This window comes from Nycticebus coucang, chromosome 3 (genome assembly GCF_027406575.1).
Source record: "Nycticebus coucang isolate mNycCou1 chromosome 3, mNycCou1.pri, whole genome shotgun sequence".
Classification (NCBI taxonomy): domain Eukaryota; kingdom Metazoa; phylum Chordata; class Mammalia; order Primates; family Lorisidae; genus Nycticebus; species Nycticebus coucang.
The window spans coordinates 69,530,889-69,552,976 of NC_069782.1; the positions used below are offsets into that span (position 1 = coordinate 69,530,889).

At 40.3% G+C, this 22,088-nt stretch overlaps 1 protein-coding gene across 1 annotated transcript in view; it reads left to right on the forward strand.

Moving 5' to 3' along the window:
• The window catches only part of LOC128582215 (cytochrome P450 4F8-like), a 50,030-nt gene extending 28,589 nt beyond the window's left edge, over positions 1–21,441 (forward strand). The window contains exons 9-12 of the mRNA XM_053585909.1: positions 20,389–20,522; positions 20,616–20,680; positions 20,846–20,928; positions 21,264–21,441. Of these exons, the coding sequence (XP_053441884.1) occupies positions 20,389–20,522; positions 20,616–20,680; positions 20,846–20,928; positions 21,264–21,441 (460 nt within the window). The remainder of the gene's footprint in view (positions 1–20,388; positions 20,523–20,615; positions 20,681–20,845; positions 20,929–21,263) is intronic.
• Positions 21,442–22,088: the final 647 nt, after the last annotated feature.

Below are 22,088 nucleotides of genomic sequence, written 5' to 3' on the forward strand. Positions count from 1 at the left end.
TCTGTGACTAACATAGGAGGACAGCGGGGAGCCATAGGTGATGTTTGAGCAGGAGCAGGATGTGGGTATTAGAAACATCTCTCTGTGGCTACGGGGAAGAATCGAAGGGGTTGAGATGGGACTCACCTCTCAATTAGAAATAGAGAACAATTTCTGGTCTAGGGGCTAGGGCATGGGGAGAAGGTGCTGGACTGGACAGATATTATGGGAGTAATGCAATCAATATCATGACTTTGCTTAGCACAGCAGTCCTGTGAAGTAGAGAGACAGTTTTGTGCACCCCCTAACTTCAAAAAATTGTTCACTTAGTAAAAATTTGAATAGTATTGAGGGGTTATAATAAATATTGGCTTCCTTCTCATGCCAGCATCCCAATTCTCTTGCCATTGATGGCTTCCTGTGTCCTTCCAGACAACGTTTAGTCTACACCACCCACGTTCATCTGTTCACAGTCTCTGTCCTCTTGGATGTTTTTTCCTTCTCTCTGTCCCTGTACATCTGGGGGTACATGCAGTGCACTCAGGCAAGGCACATGGACAAAACAGCTTCAAGATGTTTTCCTTGTTTAATGGTAAAATAAATCATGGGAACAAGATTAAACATTGGAGGAAAAATTAGATTCCCCTTTGTTAACCCCTCTCTCAAGCCTAATACTCTCTTCCATTTTCTGAGAGGTCTCCAGAGCCACCAGTTCGTTATAATATGTAATCACTTGTTCTTTTTACTCAACAATGTATCTTGGAGCTTTTTGTGAATGCTGTCTAGTTCCATAGTTTATGATCTCATTCTTCTGTTGGAGACATTTATGTAAACATTTGCAATTGTAATAGATATTGCTAAATTGCCTGTTAGCATCTCTGTACTACTTTACCCTCCAGAGTAAAATAAGATGAGTGGTATCTAGTCCTTTTTGATAGCTGTACAGGATTCCATTATATGCATATGACATAATTTATCAAAACATTCCTCCACTGATGGACATTTGTATAAGCTCTAGCCTTTTCCTAAAACAAACACAGTATAGTGAAAATCGATGTACACTGACCATTGCTTGAACATCTGAGCATCTTTGCAGGAAAAATTCCTAGAAGTGAAGTTGCTAAATCAAAACTCATTTGAATTTTACAATTTAATAGCTCTTGGAAAATTCACTCCTACACACAGATTTTGAGAATATTAATATTCTTATATCCTCACTAACTGGAAAATGTTTGCAATTTTAATGAAACTTTAAAATGTTTGCTGATCTAGGCCCGATGCAGTGGCTCAAGCCTGTAATCCTAGCACTCAGAGAGGCCAAGGTAGGTAGGTTGCTTGAGCTCAGGAGTTCAAGACCAGCCTTAGTAAGAGAGAAATCTTGGTTCTAAAAAGTAGCTAGGCATCAGGGTAGGTCCCTGTAGTCCTGGGTACTCGGGAGGCTGAGGCAAGAGGATTGCTTGAGCAGAAGAATTTGAGGTTGCTGTGAACTATGATGCCATGGCATTTTTACCCAGGATGACAAAGTGAAACTGTTGGAAAAAAAAAAAGTTTGCCAGTCTGATAGGTGCCACAAAATCCTTGTTATTTTATTGAAGATCACTTTAAGTAGGGTAAAGGTAAGCACTGTGTTCACCTGTTTTTTTTTTTATTCCATCAACTAATTTATTTATTTATTTATTTTATTAAATCATAGCTGTGTACATCAATATGATCATGGGGCACCATACACTTGGTTCCTAGAATATTTGACACATTTTCATCTCATTAGTTGACATAACCCTCCTGGCATTTTCTTAGTTACTTTGCCAAGACATTTACATTCCACATTTGCCAAAGCTCACATGTTCACCTGTTGATTGCCTATGCATATTTCTCTTTCTGTTGTCAGTTTGAAAAATTTGTCCTTTTTTAATTGATTTTATAAGAATTCTTTATATATGAAGAAAATTAGTTTTTTAGTATGCAAAGCTCTTCCTTAAATTACCTTTGACTTTATTGTTTATTTTGGTTATTTACTTTAGTTTGGTTCATTTATTTGTAGTCAAATGTATTAATTCTTTCTTTGAGATATTCTGTTTTTATTTGATCAAAATCATGCACAGAAAACTTTTCACACTCTGATATTAAATTATAGCTCCTTTTTATTTTTCCTATAAAGGGGGGTTTCTGTATTTTTAAAATGTTGTGTTTATTTAATATTTTATTAATATTTTAAATATTTAATACTTTTTTCCCTATGAGATTCTTTTTGGTATAAATACTGAGGCAAGAAATTCTTCTCTTTCTTCAAATAGCTACTTGTCACAACAGAATTTAATGAATATTCTGTACCTGTCTTGTGCTTTTTTTTTTTTTTATTGTTGGGGATTCATTGAGGGTACAATAAGCCAGGTTACACTGATTGCAATTGTTAGGTAAAGTCCCTCTTGCAATCATGTCTTGCCCCCATAAAGTGTGACACACACCAAGGCCCCACCCGCCTCCCTCCTTCCCTCTTTCTGCTTCTCCCCCCCATAGCCATAATTGTCATTAATTGTCCTCATATCAAAATTGAGTACATAGGATTCATGCTTCTCCATTCTTGTGATGCTTTACTAAGAATAATGTCTTCCACGTCCATCCAGGTTAATACGAAGGATATAAAGTCTCCATTTTTTTTAATGGCTGAATAGTATTCCATGGTATACATACACCACAGCTTGTTAATCCATTCCTGGGTTGGTGGGCATTTAGGCTGTTTCCACATTTTGGCGATTGTAAATTGAGCTGCAATAAACAGTCTAGTACAAGTGTCCTTATGATAAAAGGATTTTTTTCCTTCTGGGTAGATGCCCAGTAATGGGATTGCAGGATCAAATGGGAGGTCTAGCTTGAGTGCTTTGAGGTTTCTCCATACTTCCTTCCAGAAAGGTTGTACTAGTTTGCAGTCCCACCAGCAGTGTAAAAGTGTTCCCTTCTCTCCACATCCACGCCAGCATCTGTAGTTTTGAGATTTTGTGATGTGGGCCATTCTCACTGGGGTTAGATGATATCTCAGGGTTGTTTTGATTTGCATTTCTCTAATATAGAGAGATGATGAACATTTTTTCATGTGTTTGTTAGCCATTCATCTGTCGTCTTTAGAGAAAGTTCTATTCATGTCTCTTGCCCATTGATATATGGGATTGTTGGCTTTTTTCATGTGGATTAATTTGAGTTCTCTATAGATCCTAGTTATCAAGCTTTTGTCTGCTTGAAAATATGCAAATAACCTTTCCCATTGTGTAGGTTGTCTCTTTGCTTTGGTTATTGTCTCCTTAGCTGTACAGAAGCTTTTCAGTTTAATGAAGTCCCATTTGTTTATTTTTTTTTGTTGTTGCAATTGCCATGGCAGTCTTCTTCATGAAGTCTTTCCCCAGGCCAATATCTTCCAGTGTTTTTCCTATGCTTTCTTGGAGGATTTTTATTGTTTCATGCCTTAAATTTAAGTCCTTTATCCATCTTGAATCAATTTTTGTGAGTGCGGAAAGGTGTGGGTCCAGTTTCAGTCTTTTACATGTAGACATCCAGTTCTCCCAACACCGTTTATTGAATAGGGAGTCTTTCCCCCAAGGTATGTTCTTGTTTGGTTTATCAAAGATTAGGTGGTTGTAAGATGTTAGTTTCATTTCTTGGTTTTCAATTCGATTCCAAGTGTCTATGTCTCTGTTTTTGTGCCAGTACCATGCTGTCTTGAGCACTATGGCTTTGTAGTACAGATTAAAATCTGGTATGCTGATGCCCCCAGCTTTATTTTTGTTACAAAGAACTGCCTTAGCTATACGGGGTTTTTTCCGGTTCCATACAAAATGCAGAATCATTTTTTCTAAATCTTGAAAGTACGATGTTGGTATTTTGATAGGAATGGCATTGAATAGGTAGATTGCTTTGGGAAATATAGACATTTTAACAATGTTGATTCTTCCCATCCATGAGCATGGCATGTTCTTCCATTTGTTAATATCCTCTGCTATTTCCTTTCTGAGGATTTCATAGTTTTTTTACAGAGGTCCTTCACCTCCTTCTTTAGGTATATTCCTAGGTATTTCATTTTCTTTGAAACTATGGTGAAGGGAGTTGTGTCCTTAATTAGCTTCTCATCTTGACTGTTATTGGTGTACACAAAGGCTACTGACTTGTGGACATTGATTTTATATCCTGAGACATTACTGTATTTTTTGATGACTTCTAGGAGTCTTGTGGTTGAGTCTTTGGGGTTCTCTAAGTATAAGATCATGTCCTCAGCAAAGAGGAAGAGTTTGACCTCGTCTGCTCCCATTTGGATTCCCTTTATTTCCTTGTCTTGCCTAATTGTATTGGCTAGAACTTCCAGCACTACGTTGAACAGTAAAGGTGACAGAGTACAACCTTGTCTGGTTCCAGTTCTAAGAGGAAAAGCTTTCAGTTTTACTCCATTCAGTAAAATATTGGGTGTGGGTTTCTCATAGATAGCTTCAATCAGTTTTAGAAATGTGCCACCTATGCCTATACTCTTCAGTGTTCTAATTAGAAAAGGATGCTGGATTTTATCAAATGCTTTTTCTGCATCTATTGAGAGAATCATGTGATCTTTATTTTTGCGTCTGTTAATATGGTGGATAACGTTTATAGACTTGCGTATGTTAAACCAGCCTTGCATCCCTGGGATGAAGCCTACTTGATCATGATGAATGACTTTTTTGATGATAAGCTGTAATCTATTGGCTAGGATTTTGTTGAGAATTTTTGCATCTATATTCATGAGTGAGATTGGTCTGAAATTCTCCTTTTTGTTTGGGTCTTTTCCTGGTTTTGGTATCAGGGTGATGTTTGCTTCATAGAATGTGTTGGGGAAGATTCCCTCTTCCTCAATTTTTTGGAATAATTTCTGCAGTACAGGAATAAGCTCTTCCTTGAAGGTTTGATAGAATTCTGGTGTGAAGCCATCTGGACCAGGGCATTTTTTGGTTGGAAGATTTTTTATTGTTTCTTTGATCTCAGTGCTTGAAGTTGGTCTGTTCAGGAGCTCTATTTCTTCCTGGCTGAGTCTAGGGAGAGGGTGTGATTGCAAATATTGATCCATTTCTTTCACATTGTCAAATTTCTGGGCATAGAGTTTCTGGTAGTATTCAGAGATGATCTCTTGTATCTCTGTGGGATCAGTTGTTATTTCCCCTTTATCATTTCTGATTGAGGTTACTAGAGATTTTACTTTTCTATTCCTCGTTAGTCTGGCCAATGGTTTATCTATTTTATTTATTTTTTCAAAAAACCAACTCTTTGTTTCATTAATTTTCTGAATGATTCTTTTGTTTTCAATTTCATTGATCTCTGATTTGATTTTGGATATTTCTTTCCTTCTACTGAGTTTAGGCTTAGATTGTTCTTCTTTTTCCAATTCCATAAGATCTCTTGTGAGATTGTTGATGTTCTCTCTTTCTGTTTTTCGAATGTAGGCATCTAAAGCGATGACTTTTCCTCTCAAAGCTGCTTTTGCAGTATCCCACAGGTTTTGGTAGCTTGTGTCTTCATTGTTGTTATGCTCAAGGAAGTTAATGATTTCCTGTTTTATTTCTTCCTGCACCCATCTGTTATTCAACAGAAGATTGTTTAATTTCCATGCCTTTGGGTGGGGTCGAGCATTTTTGTTAGAGTTGAGTTCCACCTTTAGTGCCTTATGGTCTGAGAAGATACAAGGTAAAATTTCAATTCTTTTGATTCTGTTGATATTTGTTTTGTGTCCCAGGATATGATCAATTTTGGAGAATGTTCCATGGGGTGATGAAAAAAATGTATATGCTCTATCTTTGGGATGGAGTGTTCTATATGTGTCTATCAAGCACAGTTGTTCTAGGGTCTCATTTAAATCTCTTATATCCTTGTTTAATTTCTGTTTAGAGGATCTGTCCAGCTCTGTAAGAGGAGTGTTAAGGTCCCCTGTTATTATGGTATTATCAGATATCATATTGCTCAGACTGAGTAAGGTCTGTTTCAAGAATCTGGGAGCATTTAAATTGGGTGCATAAATAATTAGAATTGAAATGTCTTCTTGTTGTATTTTTCCCTTGACCAATATAAAGTGACCATCTTTGTCTTTTTTGACTTTAGTTGCTTTAAATCCACATGTATCTGAAAATAAGATTGCAACTCCTCTTTTCTTCTGAATTCCATTTGCCTGAAAAATTGTCTTCCAACCCTTGACTCGGAGCTTGAATTTGTCTTTTGAAGCCAGGTGTGTTTCTTGCAGACAGCAAATGGATGGCTTGTGTTTTTTAATCCAGTCAACCAATCTATGTCTCTTCAGTGGGGAATTCAAGCCATTAACATTTATTGAGATAATTGACAAGTGTGGTAGTATTCTATTCATCTTATTTGGTGAGAGTCCATTGCTTAGTTTTATCTTTTGCATCAGTGTGGAGGTTAGACTCTGTCCTTTAATTTCTGAGTTCTTACTTTGCTGCTGATCCATTGTGGTGGTCAGTGTGCAGAACAGGTTGAAGTATTTCCTGTAGAGCTGGTCTTGTCGTGGCGAATTTCCTCAATGTTTGTATATCCGTAAATGATTTGATTTCTCCGTCAATTTTTAAGCTTAGCTTAGCAGGGTACAGAATTCTGGGCTGGAAATTGTTCTGTTTAACTAGATTAAAGGTAGATGACCATTGTCTTCTTGCTTGGAAAGTTTCATTAGAGAAGTCTGCGGTCACTCTGATGGATTTGCCACTGTAGGTCAACTGGCGCTTACTCCTGGCAGCTTGCAGAATCTTTTCTTTTGTCTTGACTTTGGACAGGTTCATCACAATGTGTCTTGGAGAAGCTCGGTTAGAGTTGAGGCGACCTGGGGTCCGATAGCCCTCTGAAAGCAGTGTGTCAGAATCTTTGGTGATATTTGGGAAATTTTCTTATATAATATTCTCTAGTATGGCTTCCATTCCTCTGGGGCATTCTTCTTTCCCTTCTGGAATTCCTATAACTCATATGTTGGAACGCTTCATAAAGTCCCATAATTCTGACAGTGAACGTTCTGCTTTCTCTCTCTTCTTTTCTGCCTCTTTTACTATCTGAGTTATCTCAAAAACTTTGTCTTCTACCTCTGAAATTCTTTCTTCTGCATGGTCTAACCTGTTGCAGATACTTTCCATTGCATCTTTAAGTTCCCTGATTGACTGTTTCATTTCCTTCAGCTCTGCTATATCCTTTTTATATTCTTCATATCGTTCATCTCTTATTTGATTCTGTTTTTGAATTTCCTTTTGGTTATTTTCCACTTTATTAGCAGTTTCCTTCATTGTTTCCATCATTTCTTTCATTGTTTTCAACATGTGTATTCTAAATTCCCTTTCTGTCATTCCTAACATTTCTTTATAGGTGGAATCCTCTGCAGTAGCTACCTCATGGTCCCTTGGTGGGGTTGTTCTGGACTGGTTCTTCATGTTGCCTGGAGTTTTCTGCTGATTCTTCCTCTTGAGTGATTTCTTTTATCTGTTTCCTTGCCCTAATTTTCCTTTCACTTCCTCCTGCTCTTTAAGTTCTCTTGCCTGTGGACTAAGGGTTACAGGACCAGAAGGGTGAGAAGGTTGAAGAGCAAAAAAGGGATGAAAGAAAGGAGGGCCAAGTGATAAGAAAAAAAAAGAAAAATAGAGAAAGGAGAGGGGGTGGGTAAAAGGAATATTGACAAAAGGAAGAGAGGCACAGAAAGAGGGAGACAGAGCAATATAGGTGTACAGTAGGGTACTTTGATACAACCTTAAAAAAAAACCCACCTTCTGGGGGTGCCCAGTTGGGTGGTTCCCTTGAGGTCAGCAGGTCTTTGCTAACCTGATCAGACACAGTACCCCACCTCCACCAAGTAGAGAGGAAAGACAAAAATGCTATAAATCAAATCAAAACAAGCAAACAGAGAACTTTACAGGATAAAATTGGCTGGAAAACAAAATATAGCGGTAGAAACACTAACAAAAATGAAGTTCTAATTATTGAAATAGGCAGCAATGGGAAATTATAATTAAACTAGAAAAATTGAGAAAGAAAAAGGATCTGTATGGAAAAGGTTGAACTTAAAAAACAGAACAACATCAACAACATCAAAATAAACAAAAAAAACCTACCAAACTAAAAAAAAAAAAACACAACCAAAAACAACGCAGTATGTGTATGTTATTGAATATTGTCTGGGCAACACGTGGTCTTCTGGGGTATGAGATGTTAATCACAGTTCTGATACACTGGAGGCTGCTAGTTTTTCAAACCCCAGCAGGTATACACCCTAAATCTCTCTTCAGCCCACTTAAAAGGCACTTTGAACTTGTTCACTTGCTGAGCAGAAGCTTTCCCAGGGAAGTGCTTATCGCTGGAATCACTGCTGAAGTGGCTATCCACTTACCCTGTGTGCCAAAACTGGTCTCCCTCTGCCCCCGAGGGTTAGGGCTGTAAGGTGGCTCAGACCCCGCCCTTAGGCTACTTGGTCGCTGGGTTACCAGCTCCCACCCAATTCTAGCTCTGCGACCCTGAGGGCGGAGCTTGCTGGGGCAGATCACTCACAATGGCTGCCTGTGACCCAGAGCTAAACACTATTAGCTCCGTCTGGCTCAGCAACTCAGACTGGGGCCCTAGACAATGGCCAAAGGTCTCCACACTCCCACTCAGGCTCTCCCCAAGGCAGTTCAGCTGAGTGCCAAGTCCAAAGACACCAAAACAGCTCACAGGTAAGGCCTTTCTGGTTTGTAGTCTCGCTCCTACTGAACTTACAGTTGCGGGCGGGTTTAGACGGATTGAACACACGCGACCACTTGCCGGTTTTCCACGTTTTAGGCCTCCTCTTGGGGTCCAGAAGTCTCTCACTGACTCCCTGCATCCTCTCAGGGGTGATGATAGGCAGATCCCACCAGCCAGAGATGCCTGGAGTCCTATCTCCCCAGACTCACAGTGCCCAGATGCAAGGAAGCTGTTACTTGGCTGCCATCTTGCTCCGCCTCTCGGAACTCCTACACTTTTACATCTGTTTTTTTTTTCAGAAAAGGTCTTTTAAGCTTCAAAATTTACACATTGTTAGCTCAAGTTTTTTGCAAAGTTGAAACTCCAGCATGTTGAGAGGTGATTCATCTGAAGAGGAGAGGGTCACATTATTCAATACACAGGAGTTTATCTTTCCGCGCAAGAGTGTCACCAACTGGAATACGTTTTGCATTTTTCGGAAGCCACAGGGCCCAAAATCTTGCACGAATCATCCACCTCACAGTCCAGTCCTCAGCAGCAGCCCGGCACCCTGTCTTGTGCTTTTAAATGATAGCTTCACAACGAACTAAAATTATTTATAGATTTGGTTTTATTTCTGTACTCTACTCATTTCCACTTATTGGTCACATATAAATATAAAGAAGTCTTCATTATCATACTTTTAAAATATTCTCATATTTGTAAAGTTAGTTCTGTCTATTACTTTGCTTTCATAACCTTTTTTTAGTTCTTTTTCCCCCCATTTGAACCTATGCTCATGTTGGGTAGTTTGAAAAATGCTCTTGGAATTTTTCTTTTAAAGAACATTTCAGGAGTATACATGTTTTGGTTACTTAATTAGCTTTTGTATATTTTAAGTCAAAGTTATAAATGTGCACCCCCAGAATGTGGGCACTGTACCAGTTAGGTGTGAATTTACCCAACACCTTTCCCCCCTCCACCTATTTGATTTCCACTGAGTTTTACTTCCACCTGTGTACACGTGTGCTCAGTACTAAATTGGAGCTAGTCACTCAACACTTAGGTGCACATATGGAAATTTTAATTAATTATATTTTTGGTTAACTCAAGCCTTAGCTGCCAAGGTTTGAGTTAACCATGTGCCTCAATTCATGGCCGGTTCTGCTCATTTTCCCATGCAATACTTATTTCTTCTTATTTTTCTCCCTTCTCCACTTCTAGCCTGCTACCCATATGATTCTAGAGAGAGAGATGGGTCTCTCCAGAATTTTATAGGATTCATAAAGTTTATTGTTAGGGTGGATGTACTTTAAAATTGAAAATACATCATTATATCACAGATCTTGTAATGGTTCTTAACATTTTTGAGAAATGGAGCACTATGGTTTTATTAGCTCTCCATGCTTCTAATTACCCTTACTTTATTGCTTTTAACCATCGTATAGTTCTTTCCTATCTCATGTCTTAGCGCTGGATACTGGGCTGCTTCCATCTCTTCAGTGCGATGAACACTTTTGTATGTGTCTCTCTACCTGCCTGAGAATCTCTCTAGTATCTATACTTGGGACTGACTCCTCTCAAACATCCATCGTCTTTCCTTGACCATGTCCTGGCAGTTGTCCCCAGAGTGGCAGCCCCTGTCCATACCATTAGCTGGGCATGAGTCCCTCTACTTCAAAGCTCAGCCAATGCTTAGCATTATCTACCTTGTTAATTCTTTTATTGAGTGGATATGAAGTGACATCTCATTGTTATATAACTCATTGTTATATAACTTCATTTTCTCTGATAACCAGTGACTTCAAGCATCTCTTCTTAAATCTCATGATTCTTAGATTTTATCCTTTTCCTACTTTTCTCTTGGGTGACCTGTCCTTTCTCTTGTAGGTTTACAGAAATACGTCGTGTATTCCAGATATTGTTTGAGATCTATGTATTTATTGTGGTCATCTCTGAATCTCTCTTTGGAATGTGCCCTTTATTATACCAAAAATTCTTATTTATTGTACAGAAATTATTATTTTTATAAATATTTAGTCCTCTTCTTTTAATTTCCTATTTTGTGCTTTTGGGATTTTAGGAATTCCTACTGTTAGAAGACAAAATGTCTCTTATGTTATAAACTTTTAACCTTATAGTTTTACCTTTCTTAGATAGGAAGAAGTTCCATTCTGTATATGGTGTAGACATGGATCTGGTTCTATCTGTTTCCACACTGCCCTGTCTGTGGCTTCCACCGTCCCATCTGGGGTGTCACTTGTCCGGGCTGGGACTGACCAGGTCTCCGGCCCCAGCTTGTGTATTGTCTGGTCCCCGATGCTATGCTATTATCTTACTCGGGAACAGTTACCCTTAGGTGCCTTAGGGCTATTTGTCTTAGAAGAAGACACAGAGAGAGACAGTCTTAGAGAGAGAAGAGCAGTCTTAACAGGACAGTAAATCTTAGCAGTCTTCTTAGAAAGACACTGGGCAGATGTCCTACAAGCAGAAGGAGTCAGAGGAAGTGGCCAGTGAAAGAATGAGATCTTCCTCACTGCCTTCTCCTGCAGCTTGTTATAGTTGTGATCTCGTGGCTGTTTGTGCCACAGGTGTAGACTACCAATCATTGATCTTCTCCTCTCGTGAGCTCTCATGTTACAGAGAGCTGAATCCCTCCCCATGCCCTTATCACCAAGGTGTTCTATTAACAAGCTGTTACTGGTGTTTCTTATAATTACTGAGTGTTCTGAGCTTAACTCTCTCTTCTCCTTTCCATATGCTATGTGGTATACTACAATTGCCAGTTGTTTGAACACCTTCTACCAAAGTATCTATCCATTGTCTAGGGACAATCTTCCTTTACCAGCTGCCAGTTTTCACCTATTAATGTGGCTGATTTTAAGCTCTCTACTCTGTTCCATGTATCTGTTTTCTTGTTCTTGCAGCAGAACTCCAGTTGTGGGTTTGAATTATTTTTTTGCTTTAAAAAATTATTTTATTTCATTTTTATTATCACTCATTTGGTATTAATACCAGGTACATTGGGTTTCTTTGTTCTGTCTTTCATTTTTATTTTTTTATTAGTATTAGATCATAGCTGTGTACCTTAATGCGATCATGGGGCACCATGCACGGGCTTTACAAACAGTTCGACACATTTTCATCACACTGGTTAACATAGCATTTCTGGCATTTTCTTAGTTATTGTGCTAAGACAATCATATTCTGCACTCACTAAGTTTCACATGTACCCTTGTAAGATGCACCACAGGTGTAATCCCACCAATCACCATCCCTGTGCCCAACCTCCCCCCTCCCTCCCCTCCCTTTCCCCCTTCCCCATATTCTTAGGTTATAACTGGGTATAGCTTTCCTATGAAAGTCATAATTTAGTTTCATAGTAGGGCTGAGTACATTGGATACCTTTTCTTCCATTCTTGAGATACTTTATTAAGAAGAATATGTTCCAGCTCCATCCATGTAAACATGAAAGAGGTAAAGTCTCCATCTTTCCTTAAAGCTGTGTAATACTCCATGGTGTACATATACCACAATTTATTGATCCATTCGTGGATGGATGGACACCTGGGCTTTTTCCATGACTTAGCAATTGTGAATTGGGCTGCAATAAACATTCTGGTACAAATATCTTTGTTATAATGTGATTTTTGGTCTTCTGGGTATATACCTAGTAGAGGAATTATAGGATTGAATGGCAGATCTATTTTTAGATCTCTAAGTGTTCTCCAAACATCTTTCCAAAAGGAATGTATTAATTTGTATTCCCACCAGCAGTGTAGAAGTGTTTCCTTTTCTTTACATCCATGCCAACTTCTCTGGTCTTGGGATTTTGTGATATGGGCTAATCTTACTGGAGTTAGATGATATCTCAAAGTAGTTTTGATTTGCATTTCTCTGATGATTAAAGATGATGAGCATTTTTTCATATGTCTGTAGGCCGTGTACCTGTCTTCTTCAGAGAAGTTTCTCTTCAAGTCCCTTGCCCAGCCTGAGATGGGATCACTTGTTCTTTTATTGCTTATACATTTGAGTTCTTTGTGGATTCTGGTTATTAAACCTTTGTCGGAGACATAACCTGCAAATATCTTCTCCCATTCTGATGGCTGTTTGCTTGCTTTACTTACAGTGTTCTTGGCTGTGCAGAAGCTTTTTAGTTTGATCAGGTCCCAGTAGTGTATTTTTGAAGCTGCTTCAATTGCCCGGGGGGTCCTCCTCATAAAATACTCACCCAGACTGATTTCTTCAAGGGTTTTCCCTGCACTCTCTTCTAGTATTTTTATAGTTTCATGTCTTAAGTTTAAATCTTTACTCCAGCGAGAGTCTATCTTAGTTAATGGTGAAAGGTGTGGGTCCAGTTTCAGTCTTCTACACATTGCCAGCCAGTTCACCCAGCACCATTTGTTAAATAGGGAATCTTTTCCCCACTGAATGTTTTTAGTTGGCTTGTCAAAGCTCAAACAATGGTAAGTAGCTGGGTTCATCTCTTGGTTCTCTATTCTGTTCCATACATCTACTTCTCTGTTTTTGTGCCAGTACCATGCTGTTTTAAGCACTATCAATTTATAGTATAGTCTGAGGACTGGTAGCGTGATTCCTCCTGCTTTGTTTTTATTTCTGACTAATGTCTTGGCTATTTGATGTTTTTTCTGATTCATATAAAACGAAGTATTATTTTTTCAAGATCTTTAAAGTATGATAGTGGAGCTTTAATAGGGATTGCATTAAAATTGTATATTGCTTTGGGTAGTATGGACATTTTAACAATTTGATTCTTCCCAGCCATGAGCATGGTATGTTTTTCTATTTGTTAACATTTTCAGCTATTTCTTTCCTTAGAGTTTCATAGTTCTCTTTATAGAGATCTTTCACATCTTTGTTAGATAAACTCCCAAATATTTCATCTTCTTTGTCACTACTGTGAATGGAATAGAGTCCTTAACTGTTTTTTCAGCTTGACTATTGTTAGTATATATAAAGGCTACCGATTTATGAGTGTTGATTTTGTAACCTGAGACACTGCTGTACTCCTTGATCACTTCTAAGAGTTTTGTAGTAGAATCCCTGGTGTTTTCCAGATACACAATCATATCATCTGCAAAGAGCAAAAGTTTGATCTCTTCTGACCCTATATGGATACCCTTGATCGCCTTCTCTTCCCTGATTGCAATGGCTAAAACTTCCATTGCAATGTTAAAAAGCAGTGGGGACAATGGGCAGCCTTGTCTGGTTCCTGATCTGAGTGGAAATGGTTTTGATTTAACTCCATTCAATACGATATCGGCTGTGGGTTTGCTGTAGATGGCCTCTATCAGTTTAAGAAATGTCCCTTCTATACCAATTTTCTTAAGTGTTCTGATGATGAAGGGATGCTGGATATTATCAAAAGCTTTTTCTGCATCAATTGAGAGAATCATATGGTCTTTGTTTTTTAATCTGTTTATGTGCTGAATTATACTTATAGATTTACATATATTGAACCAGCCTTGAGACCCTGAGATAAAACTGACTTGGTGATGATGTATAATTTGTTTGACATGTTGCTGGATTCTGTTTGTTAGGATCTTGTTGAACATTTTTGCATCTATATTCATTAGTGATATTGGTCTATAATTTTCTTTTCTTGTTGGGTCTTTTCCTGGTTTGGGGATCAGGGTAATGTTTGCTTCATAGAACGTGTTGGGTAGTCTTCCTTCTTTTTCTACATTTTGGAACAGGTTGAGTAATATAGGTACTAGTTCCTCTTTAAAGGTTTAGTAGAATTCTGACATGAAGCCATCTGGTCCCAGGCTTTTCTTTTTAGGGAGGTTTTGTATGGTTGATGCTATTTCAGAACTTGATATAGGCCTGTTCAACATTTCCACTTGATTCTGGCTAAGTCTTGGAAGGTGACGTGCTTCCAAGTATTGGTCAATTTCGTTCATGTTTTCATATTTCTGAGAATAAAGTTTCTTATAATATTCATTAAGGATTTTTTGAATTTCTGAGGAGTCTGATGTTATTTCGTCTTTGTTATTTCTGATTGATGAGATTAGAGATTTTACTCTTTTTTTCCTGGTTAGGTTAGCCAAAGGTTTATCTATTTTATGGACCTTTTCAAAAATCCAACTTTTCCATTTTTTGATCTGTTGTATAATTCTTTTGTTTTCAATTTCATTTAATTCTGCTGTAATTTTGGTTATTTCTTTTCTTCTACTGAGTCTGGGGTTGGAATGTTCTTCCTTTTCCAGTTGCTTGAGATGTCCCATTAAGTTGTTAACTTCCTCTCTTTCTGTTCTCTTGAGGAAGGCTTGCAGTGCTATAAATTTCCCTCTTAGGACTGCCTTTGCGGTATCCCAGAGGTTCTTATAATTTGTGTCTTCATTGTCGTTTTGTTCCAAAAATTTGACAATTTCCTCCTTGATCTCATCTCTGACCCAGCTATCATTCAGCAAAAGGTTATTTAACTTCCATGTTTTTGTATGAGTATGCAGGTTCCTGTTGTTACTGAGTTCAACTTTCATTCCATGGTGGTCTGAGAAGATGTGAGGAATAATTTCTATTCCTTCAAATTTACTGAAGTTAGACTTATGACCTAAGATGTGATCGATTTTGGAGTATGTTCTGTGGGCTGATGAGAAGTATGTGTATTCACTTTTGTTGGGATGAAATGTTCCGTAGATGTCTGCTAAATCCAAATGTTGGATTGTTAGGTTTAAATCTAAGATTTCTTTGCTCAGCTTCTTATTGGATGATTTATCCAACACTGCCAAAGGAGTGTTGAAATCTCCAACTATTATGGAGGTGGAGGAAATCAAGTTGCTCATGTCTGTTAGAGTTTCTCTTATGAATTGAGGCACCTTCTGGTTGGGTACATAAATATTCATAATTGAAATCTCATTGTATTGAGTATTACCCTTAACAAATATGAAGTGACCATTTTAGTCCTTCCTTACTTTTGTTGGTTTAAAGCCTATTGTGTCTGCAAATACAATTGCATCACTTGCTTTTCTCTGGCTACCATTTGCCTGAAATATGGACAACCATCTTTTCACTCTGAGTCTATATTTATCTTTTAAGGTGAGATGTGACTCTTGTATGCAGCAAATATCTAGCCTAAGTTTTTGTATCCAGTCAGCTAACCTGTGCCCTTTTAGCGGACAGTTTAAGCCATTCACGTTAATGGAGAATATTGGTAAGTCTGGTGAAATTTTGGGCATCGCGTTTTTCAAAATACCAGTGGGCATTTTTAATCCTTTCACCACGGTGGAAGTTGGAGTTTGATCAAAATTTCTGAGTGAGTTTATTTTTGTGGCAGAGGATTGGGCTGTTCGTTATGAAAGATAGGTCTGAGAATATTCTGAAGAGCTGGTTTGGTTATGGCAAATTTCTTCAAAATATGAATGTCATTAAAGTATTTAATTTCTCCATCATAAATAAAGCTCAGTTTAGCTTGATACAGGATCTGGGGTGAAAGTTATTTTGTTTTAGGGCATTAAAAGTCAATTACCATCCTCTTCTGGCTTAAAAGTTTCAGCAGAGAGATCTGCAGTCATTCTAATATTCTTCCCTTTGTAGGTAATGGATTTCTTACGTCTGGTTAGTTTCAGAATTTTCTCTTTCTTATTTACACTAATGAAGTTAATTATAATATGCCTGGGGGATGTCTTATTCGGATTGAGTCGTGCTGGGGTTCTGAAACTGTCTGCTATCTGAATTTCAGAATCTCTTGGCATGTCTGGACAATTCTCTTTCATAATTTCATGCAGAAGGGCCTCTGTGCCTTGCAAAGCCACTTCATCACTTTCAGGGATTCCAATGAGGCAGATATGAGCCATCTTCGAATTATCCCAAAGCTCTCTGAGGGAATGATCTGTTTTTGCTCTCCATTTCTCTTCCTCTTTAAGAGTTTGGGAGCGTTCAAAAGCTTTGTCTTCAATGTCAGAAATCCTTTCTTCTGCTTGCTCCACTCTGTTATTGAGGGATTCTACTGTATTTTTCGGACTTTTGAGCAAATTCTTGCTTCATTGCATCAAAATCTTTGGTGGTTTTGTCTTTAAATTCATTAAATTCTTGAGACAACTTTTGACGTTCTCCTCAAATTTCTAATTCTGACTTTTGAATTGTTCTTCGAATTTCTAATTCCAAATTTTCCTCCATTCTATTAATCTTGTTTGCAATCCAAATTCTGAATTCGATTTCTGACGTCTCGGCCAGCTGTTCATGAATGGAATCTTCAGTTACATCTGCCATATCTTTCCTTGGTGGCGGTGGGGGGGGTGGTTGATCTATTCTGGTTATTTGTTCTACCAGAGTTTTTCTGTTGATTCCACCCCATGATTATTTTACACCATTTGACTTTTCCCCTGGAGCTTTGTTGAGAACCTGTACAATGCTATGGCCTAAGAAACTGGGGACTTATTTGGTGTGGTGGGGCTAAGTGGTTCTGTCTTGTTTTGAGCTGGTCTTGGTTCGACAGTTACTCTGGTCTCTGTTCGACAGTACTTCCAGTGAAACAGTTACTCTGGGTTGAAGTTTCAGCTGTGGAGAAATACCAGCAATTAAGTCACGCTGCTCCCCACAGGCAACAATTGGAAAAGGAAAATCAAACCTTCCTACAACCACACACCCAGGGCTCCACTTGAATAGTCCTCAGGCGATTGACTCAGTTCAAAAGGTCCAAATCAATTGTCTCAGTCAGCACCTGTCTCAGGTGAGAGAGTTTCAAAAGTCTCTGGGATCTGGATCGCAGGGGTCTGGTGACAACTCAACTATGACTTGCTCCGGTGCTCCATGAAGTCAGGAGGACCTGCCCAGCAAATAGAGTAGTCTGGGAAGATTGATGCCTCCTTCCCTACCTTGCACCTCTGTCACACCCAGTCACTGATAGCCCCTGCAGGGCTGTGACTCAGTTGCCTCCAGTGAGCAGATACTCCAGAGGTTTGTACCTGCCTGAATCACAAGGAAATCTGTATTGCTAGCCAGGCCACTGCTCTCTGCCTTTATCCAGCAGGGGGTGGTGAGGCCTGACAACCTCAGATGCTTGATGGAGGCTGGGGGGTGTTCACTCAGTTCCAGCCCCATCCCTGATTGATTTTACTGACAGAACAAAACAACTTTGTGGGAGTTTGTTTCTGTCCCTGCTAAATTCCTCTGCAGAAGAGGAACTGTTTTGAGTTCCCAGAACCTGTACCTCAGGTCCTGTCTTTACTACTGTAGGTTTGTATTTGTAGCACAGTCAGCTTTAGCCTCCTGCCTTCCTTTGTCTATGGGCTGATGATCCCCTGAGGGCTGGGTGGGTCTCAGGCTCAGTAAAGTGGTCCTCTGGGTCAGCCCCACCCTGGGAATTTCCCGGGTCTGCGCATGCGTTTTCTAGTCCCTGTGCTCCACCCAGGCCAGTACTTCCACAGGCAAACCCTTTACTCACGGGGCCTGTGTTTCAGTACAGATCTGTTCCACGGTGGTTGCCATCTGAGAAGATACCCGGCCTCCTCTGGTTGCCCAGGAAGGCAGGGATTGTGGCTTCGGAATATCTGGGGGTGGGCCTTATAGTTGCCAAGAACAGCTGCTTCTCTGTGCCTCAGGGCACTGCTGCTCTGATGTGGTTCCCTCTCAGCCGACTGTCGTCTCCTCATTCCCATGCCACAGAATCCACACTGATCAGCTGCAGTCCAGCCCCTGTCCACACCTCTCAAGAAATCACCCAGGAATCTGGACTCCTGGGGGACAGGTCTCCAGACCTCAGAGTGGGAGTGGAGGGGAGTGCTGGGAGCTCAGAATTGCAGGTTGAAACACCAAACTTGTTGAGACCAAATGAGCAAATAAACAGATAAAAAGGCTACCAGACACACAAGCCCACAGATGCACAATCAATCAGAAACACATAGACATACAGACAACAACAAAAAAACCCAACTGCAATAAAAATTATGATAATGATAGAATAATTGAGAAAAAGAAAAAAGAAAAGAAAAAAGGTAAAAAAAATACAAAGAAAATGAACAAACAAACAATAAACCCTCTAGAAATCTGATGTTAGCACTCTCAGAAACCATAAGAAGGAAAGAAGAGGAAGAGAGAAGAGAAAGAGAAAAAAAGTGGTGTTCATAAAAAAACGTTAAAAAAGAAGAAAGAAAAAATTAAAAATAGAAAAAATAAAAAAGTATATATAAAAATAATAAAAATTAATGATAGTTCCTCCAAGAAAATGATGAGAGGAAAGAAAAAATGGCACCAACCACAAAAATATTATTCTTGTGTATATGTAGAAATGTACATCTGTATGTGTGACGTAGGGATCAACTTTCGTAGAATATATTTATAATGCAATATACTTTCTTGACACCAGGTGGCGCTGTGAGTGGTTCCCAGGCTTATAACCTGATTCACAGTTTATACTGTTACCATGGTTACCACCCTATCTGGCCCATGGCCATTTTGGAGTTTCTGTAAAAGTTTTTACCTAATTGTTGTGCAACCTTGGTTCTCTGTTTGAGACAGCACTCCTATCCCACCTCCCAACTCGGTGCAGGAGTCCACCCTTCACAAATCTTTCCACTCTGCTCCTGTTCTCCTGCAAACTGGCAACTGCAATCGGCTGTGGGGGAGGGACTGGCTGCTGCCTGCCGCATGACTGCAGCACACAGAACCTTCTGTTCAGTTTATGTGGCTCATTTTTGAGTCTGGAAATTTGAGTCCAGCCACCGCCAGTTTGCTGCACAGCCTGAACTGCCAGCCCACACCAGTATTCCCCACCCGGAATGGTCCAGTCTATTTAATCACTCCTGTTGTTCTAGGGGAAGGTGCCTGCCCTTTAGGACAATTCAAAATGTCTGTTTCCCGGGTGGAATCCCTTCCCTTCAATTTTCCATCTGTTGCTTAGTCCCTTGTGGCTCTGAGCAGGGCCCCTTTCAGGTCACTAAACTTGGCTCAGGAATAAATTTTCTCAAATGGGTTTTGCCAGGAATTGCATGCTGCTGTCCTCTGTGAGGGAGGGGCCTGCCGGCCAGCACCGCCAAACAGGGAGAATCTTTACAACAGAGTCTATGGTTTTAAATTACACCTCAAATACAGCAATCTGCCAATTCACTGCACATCTCCAGCTGTCTGTCTACCGCCATAATCCATGCAGGGAAAAGGTCCAGAACCCCCTTTCCCTCACCTGATGACTTGGGAGAGGTGGGCTACATGTCCGTCCTGTCCGCCATCATGCTCCGCCTCCTGTCTTTCATTTTTAAATTGACCTAGCTCTTGATGAACATTAACTCCTCCAAATAGAATATGATTGTCAAGTTCCCCCCAAAAAAAGCAGCTAGATTTTTAGTAGATTGCATTGACTATATGGATTATTTAGAAAGAATTGATGCCTTTATATTACATCATCTCCCTGAATAGTGTGGAATGGATCTTGTTTATTCAAATAACCATATAGAAACTTTATGAAGCTTTTTTGCTGCTTTTGTCAGTTTATTATATAATTTCTAAAACTTTTCATGCAAATGTTTTAACACTTTTAAGGATAGCTTCTGAGCATTACAATTTGCTAACAAATGCTCCTAAAAGTAAAGACCAAGTTTTCTTTCAGCCCTTTGCCACTTTGATTTTCTACTACTTAAAATCTTTGATTTATTTGGAATATGTTTTGTTAAGTCTAAGGGTCAAAGAAAGGTGTTGAGGGAGTCTCATGGGGGGCAGTAGAGGGCTGTTTTTGCTCCCTGGATAATTGTTAAGCTGTTTCCTTAGGGAGGACCTGGCCCAGCTGCCATTCCTGACCATGTGCATCAAGGAAAGTCTGAGGCTGCATCCCCCAGCCCCGTTCCTCTCTCGTGAATGTGTCAAGGACGTTGTGCTCCCAGATGGCCGAGTCATTCCCAAAGGTGCCTACCATGCAAGTGGGGAGGAGGCTACTGGGCAGGTTGGCGGTCCCATCAGGCAGAGTGGACCTTGTCTTGGCTTTCTCCTCCTCACAGGGAACATCTGTTCCATCAACATCTTTGGGATTCATCACAACCCGTCAGTCTGGCCGGATCCAGAGGTGCTGCCCTTCCCCACTTGTCCATCCTGGGACCCAGTGAGGGAGAGGGGTCCTGACCAGGGAAACCAGACACTACCCTCCACTGTGCCCACGTCTGACTTTTCTGGGGGTAGCTATTATTCCTGAGAGACCCCACTCAGCATTCCTATCTTGTCTCCTCCCTAGGTCTATGACCCCTTCCGCTTTGATCCAGAAAACACTCAGAAGAGGTCACCTCTGGCTTTTATTCCCTTCTCGGTAGGACCCAGGTGAGGCCGGTGGGGGTCTGAGTTGGAGATAGGGTGAGAGTGGTGAGAATATAGGACGCCATTCTGTCATACGTTCCTCCAGCCGCACACACACCATGTCTGCTTGTGGGGCGGATGTCTGGGGAGGGGGTGTCAGAGATTTGAGCAAGATCGCTGAAGAATGAGTATGCTCAGAGTCCCCTCCTCAGTCTGCTGGTATGACTTGGGGGCTGGAGTCAGGGACAGGTTTAGGGATACGTGAGCCCACATGGGAGTCCCAGCATGGTTAGACTCCCCCCCAGATCAGCCTGGCTGGGAGTCCCGGGTGCAGTCACGGTTCCCACCTACTTCCCCAGAAATTGCATCGGGCAGGCCTTCGCCATGGCCGAGATGAAGGTGGTCCTGGCGCTCACGCTGCTGCGCTTTTGCTTCCTGCCGGACAACACCGAGCCGCGCAGGCAGCCGAACCTGATTCTGCGCACGGAGCACGGCCTGTGGCTGCGGGTGAAGGCTCTAGAGACCTGCCCTCAGTAACCCCTGACCACGCCCACCTGCCTTTGCAGAGTCTCAGGAATAAAACTCTGCTGTCACCTTTCCTGAGCCTCATCGATTGCCAGCAGGGGGCGCTTGGGGGCTGAGGGGATTCAGGGTTCCGGAGTGGGTGGGTGGAGCTGGGGCTGTTTTTTTGTTTTTTGTTTTTTTTTTTTTAATTTATTTATTATTAAATCATAGCTGTGTACATTAATGCAATCATGGTGCACCATACACTGGTTTTATATACCATTTGACATATTTTCATCACACTGGTTAACATAGCCTTCCTGGCATTTTCTTAGTTATTGTGCTAAGACGTTTATATTCTACATTTAGTAACATATGAAAGCTATAACCCAATTATAAAAGAATATGGGGAAAGGGGAAAGGGAGGGGAATGGAAAGGGGAGGATGAGAGGAGGGAGGATAATTGGTGGGACTACACCTACGGTGCATCTTACAAGGGTACATGTGAAACTTACTAAATGGGGTTATTTTTGAGACCCAAATCCTGCCTGCCTCTCTGACTGACCACAAGGTCCTCACACCCAGACCTTGGGTTCTCTCAGAGCCCAAGTATGGGCCCATCTGTGACCACGTCCCCTACTTCAGGGAGTGCCTGCCTCTCTTTTTCTGGGTCCCTGATG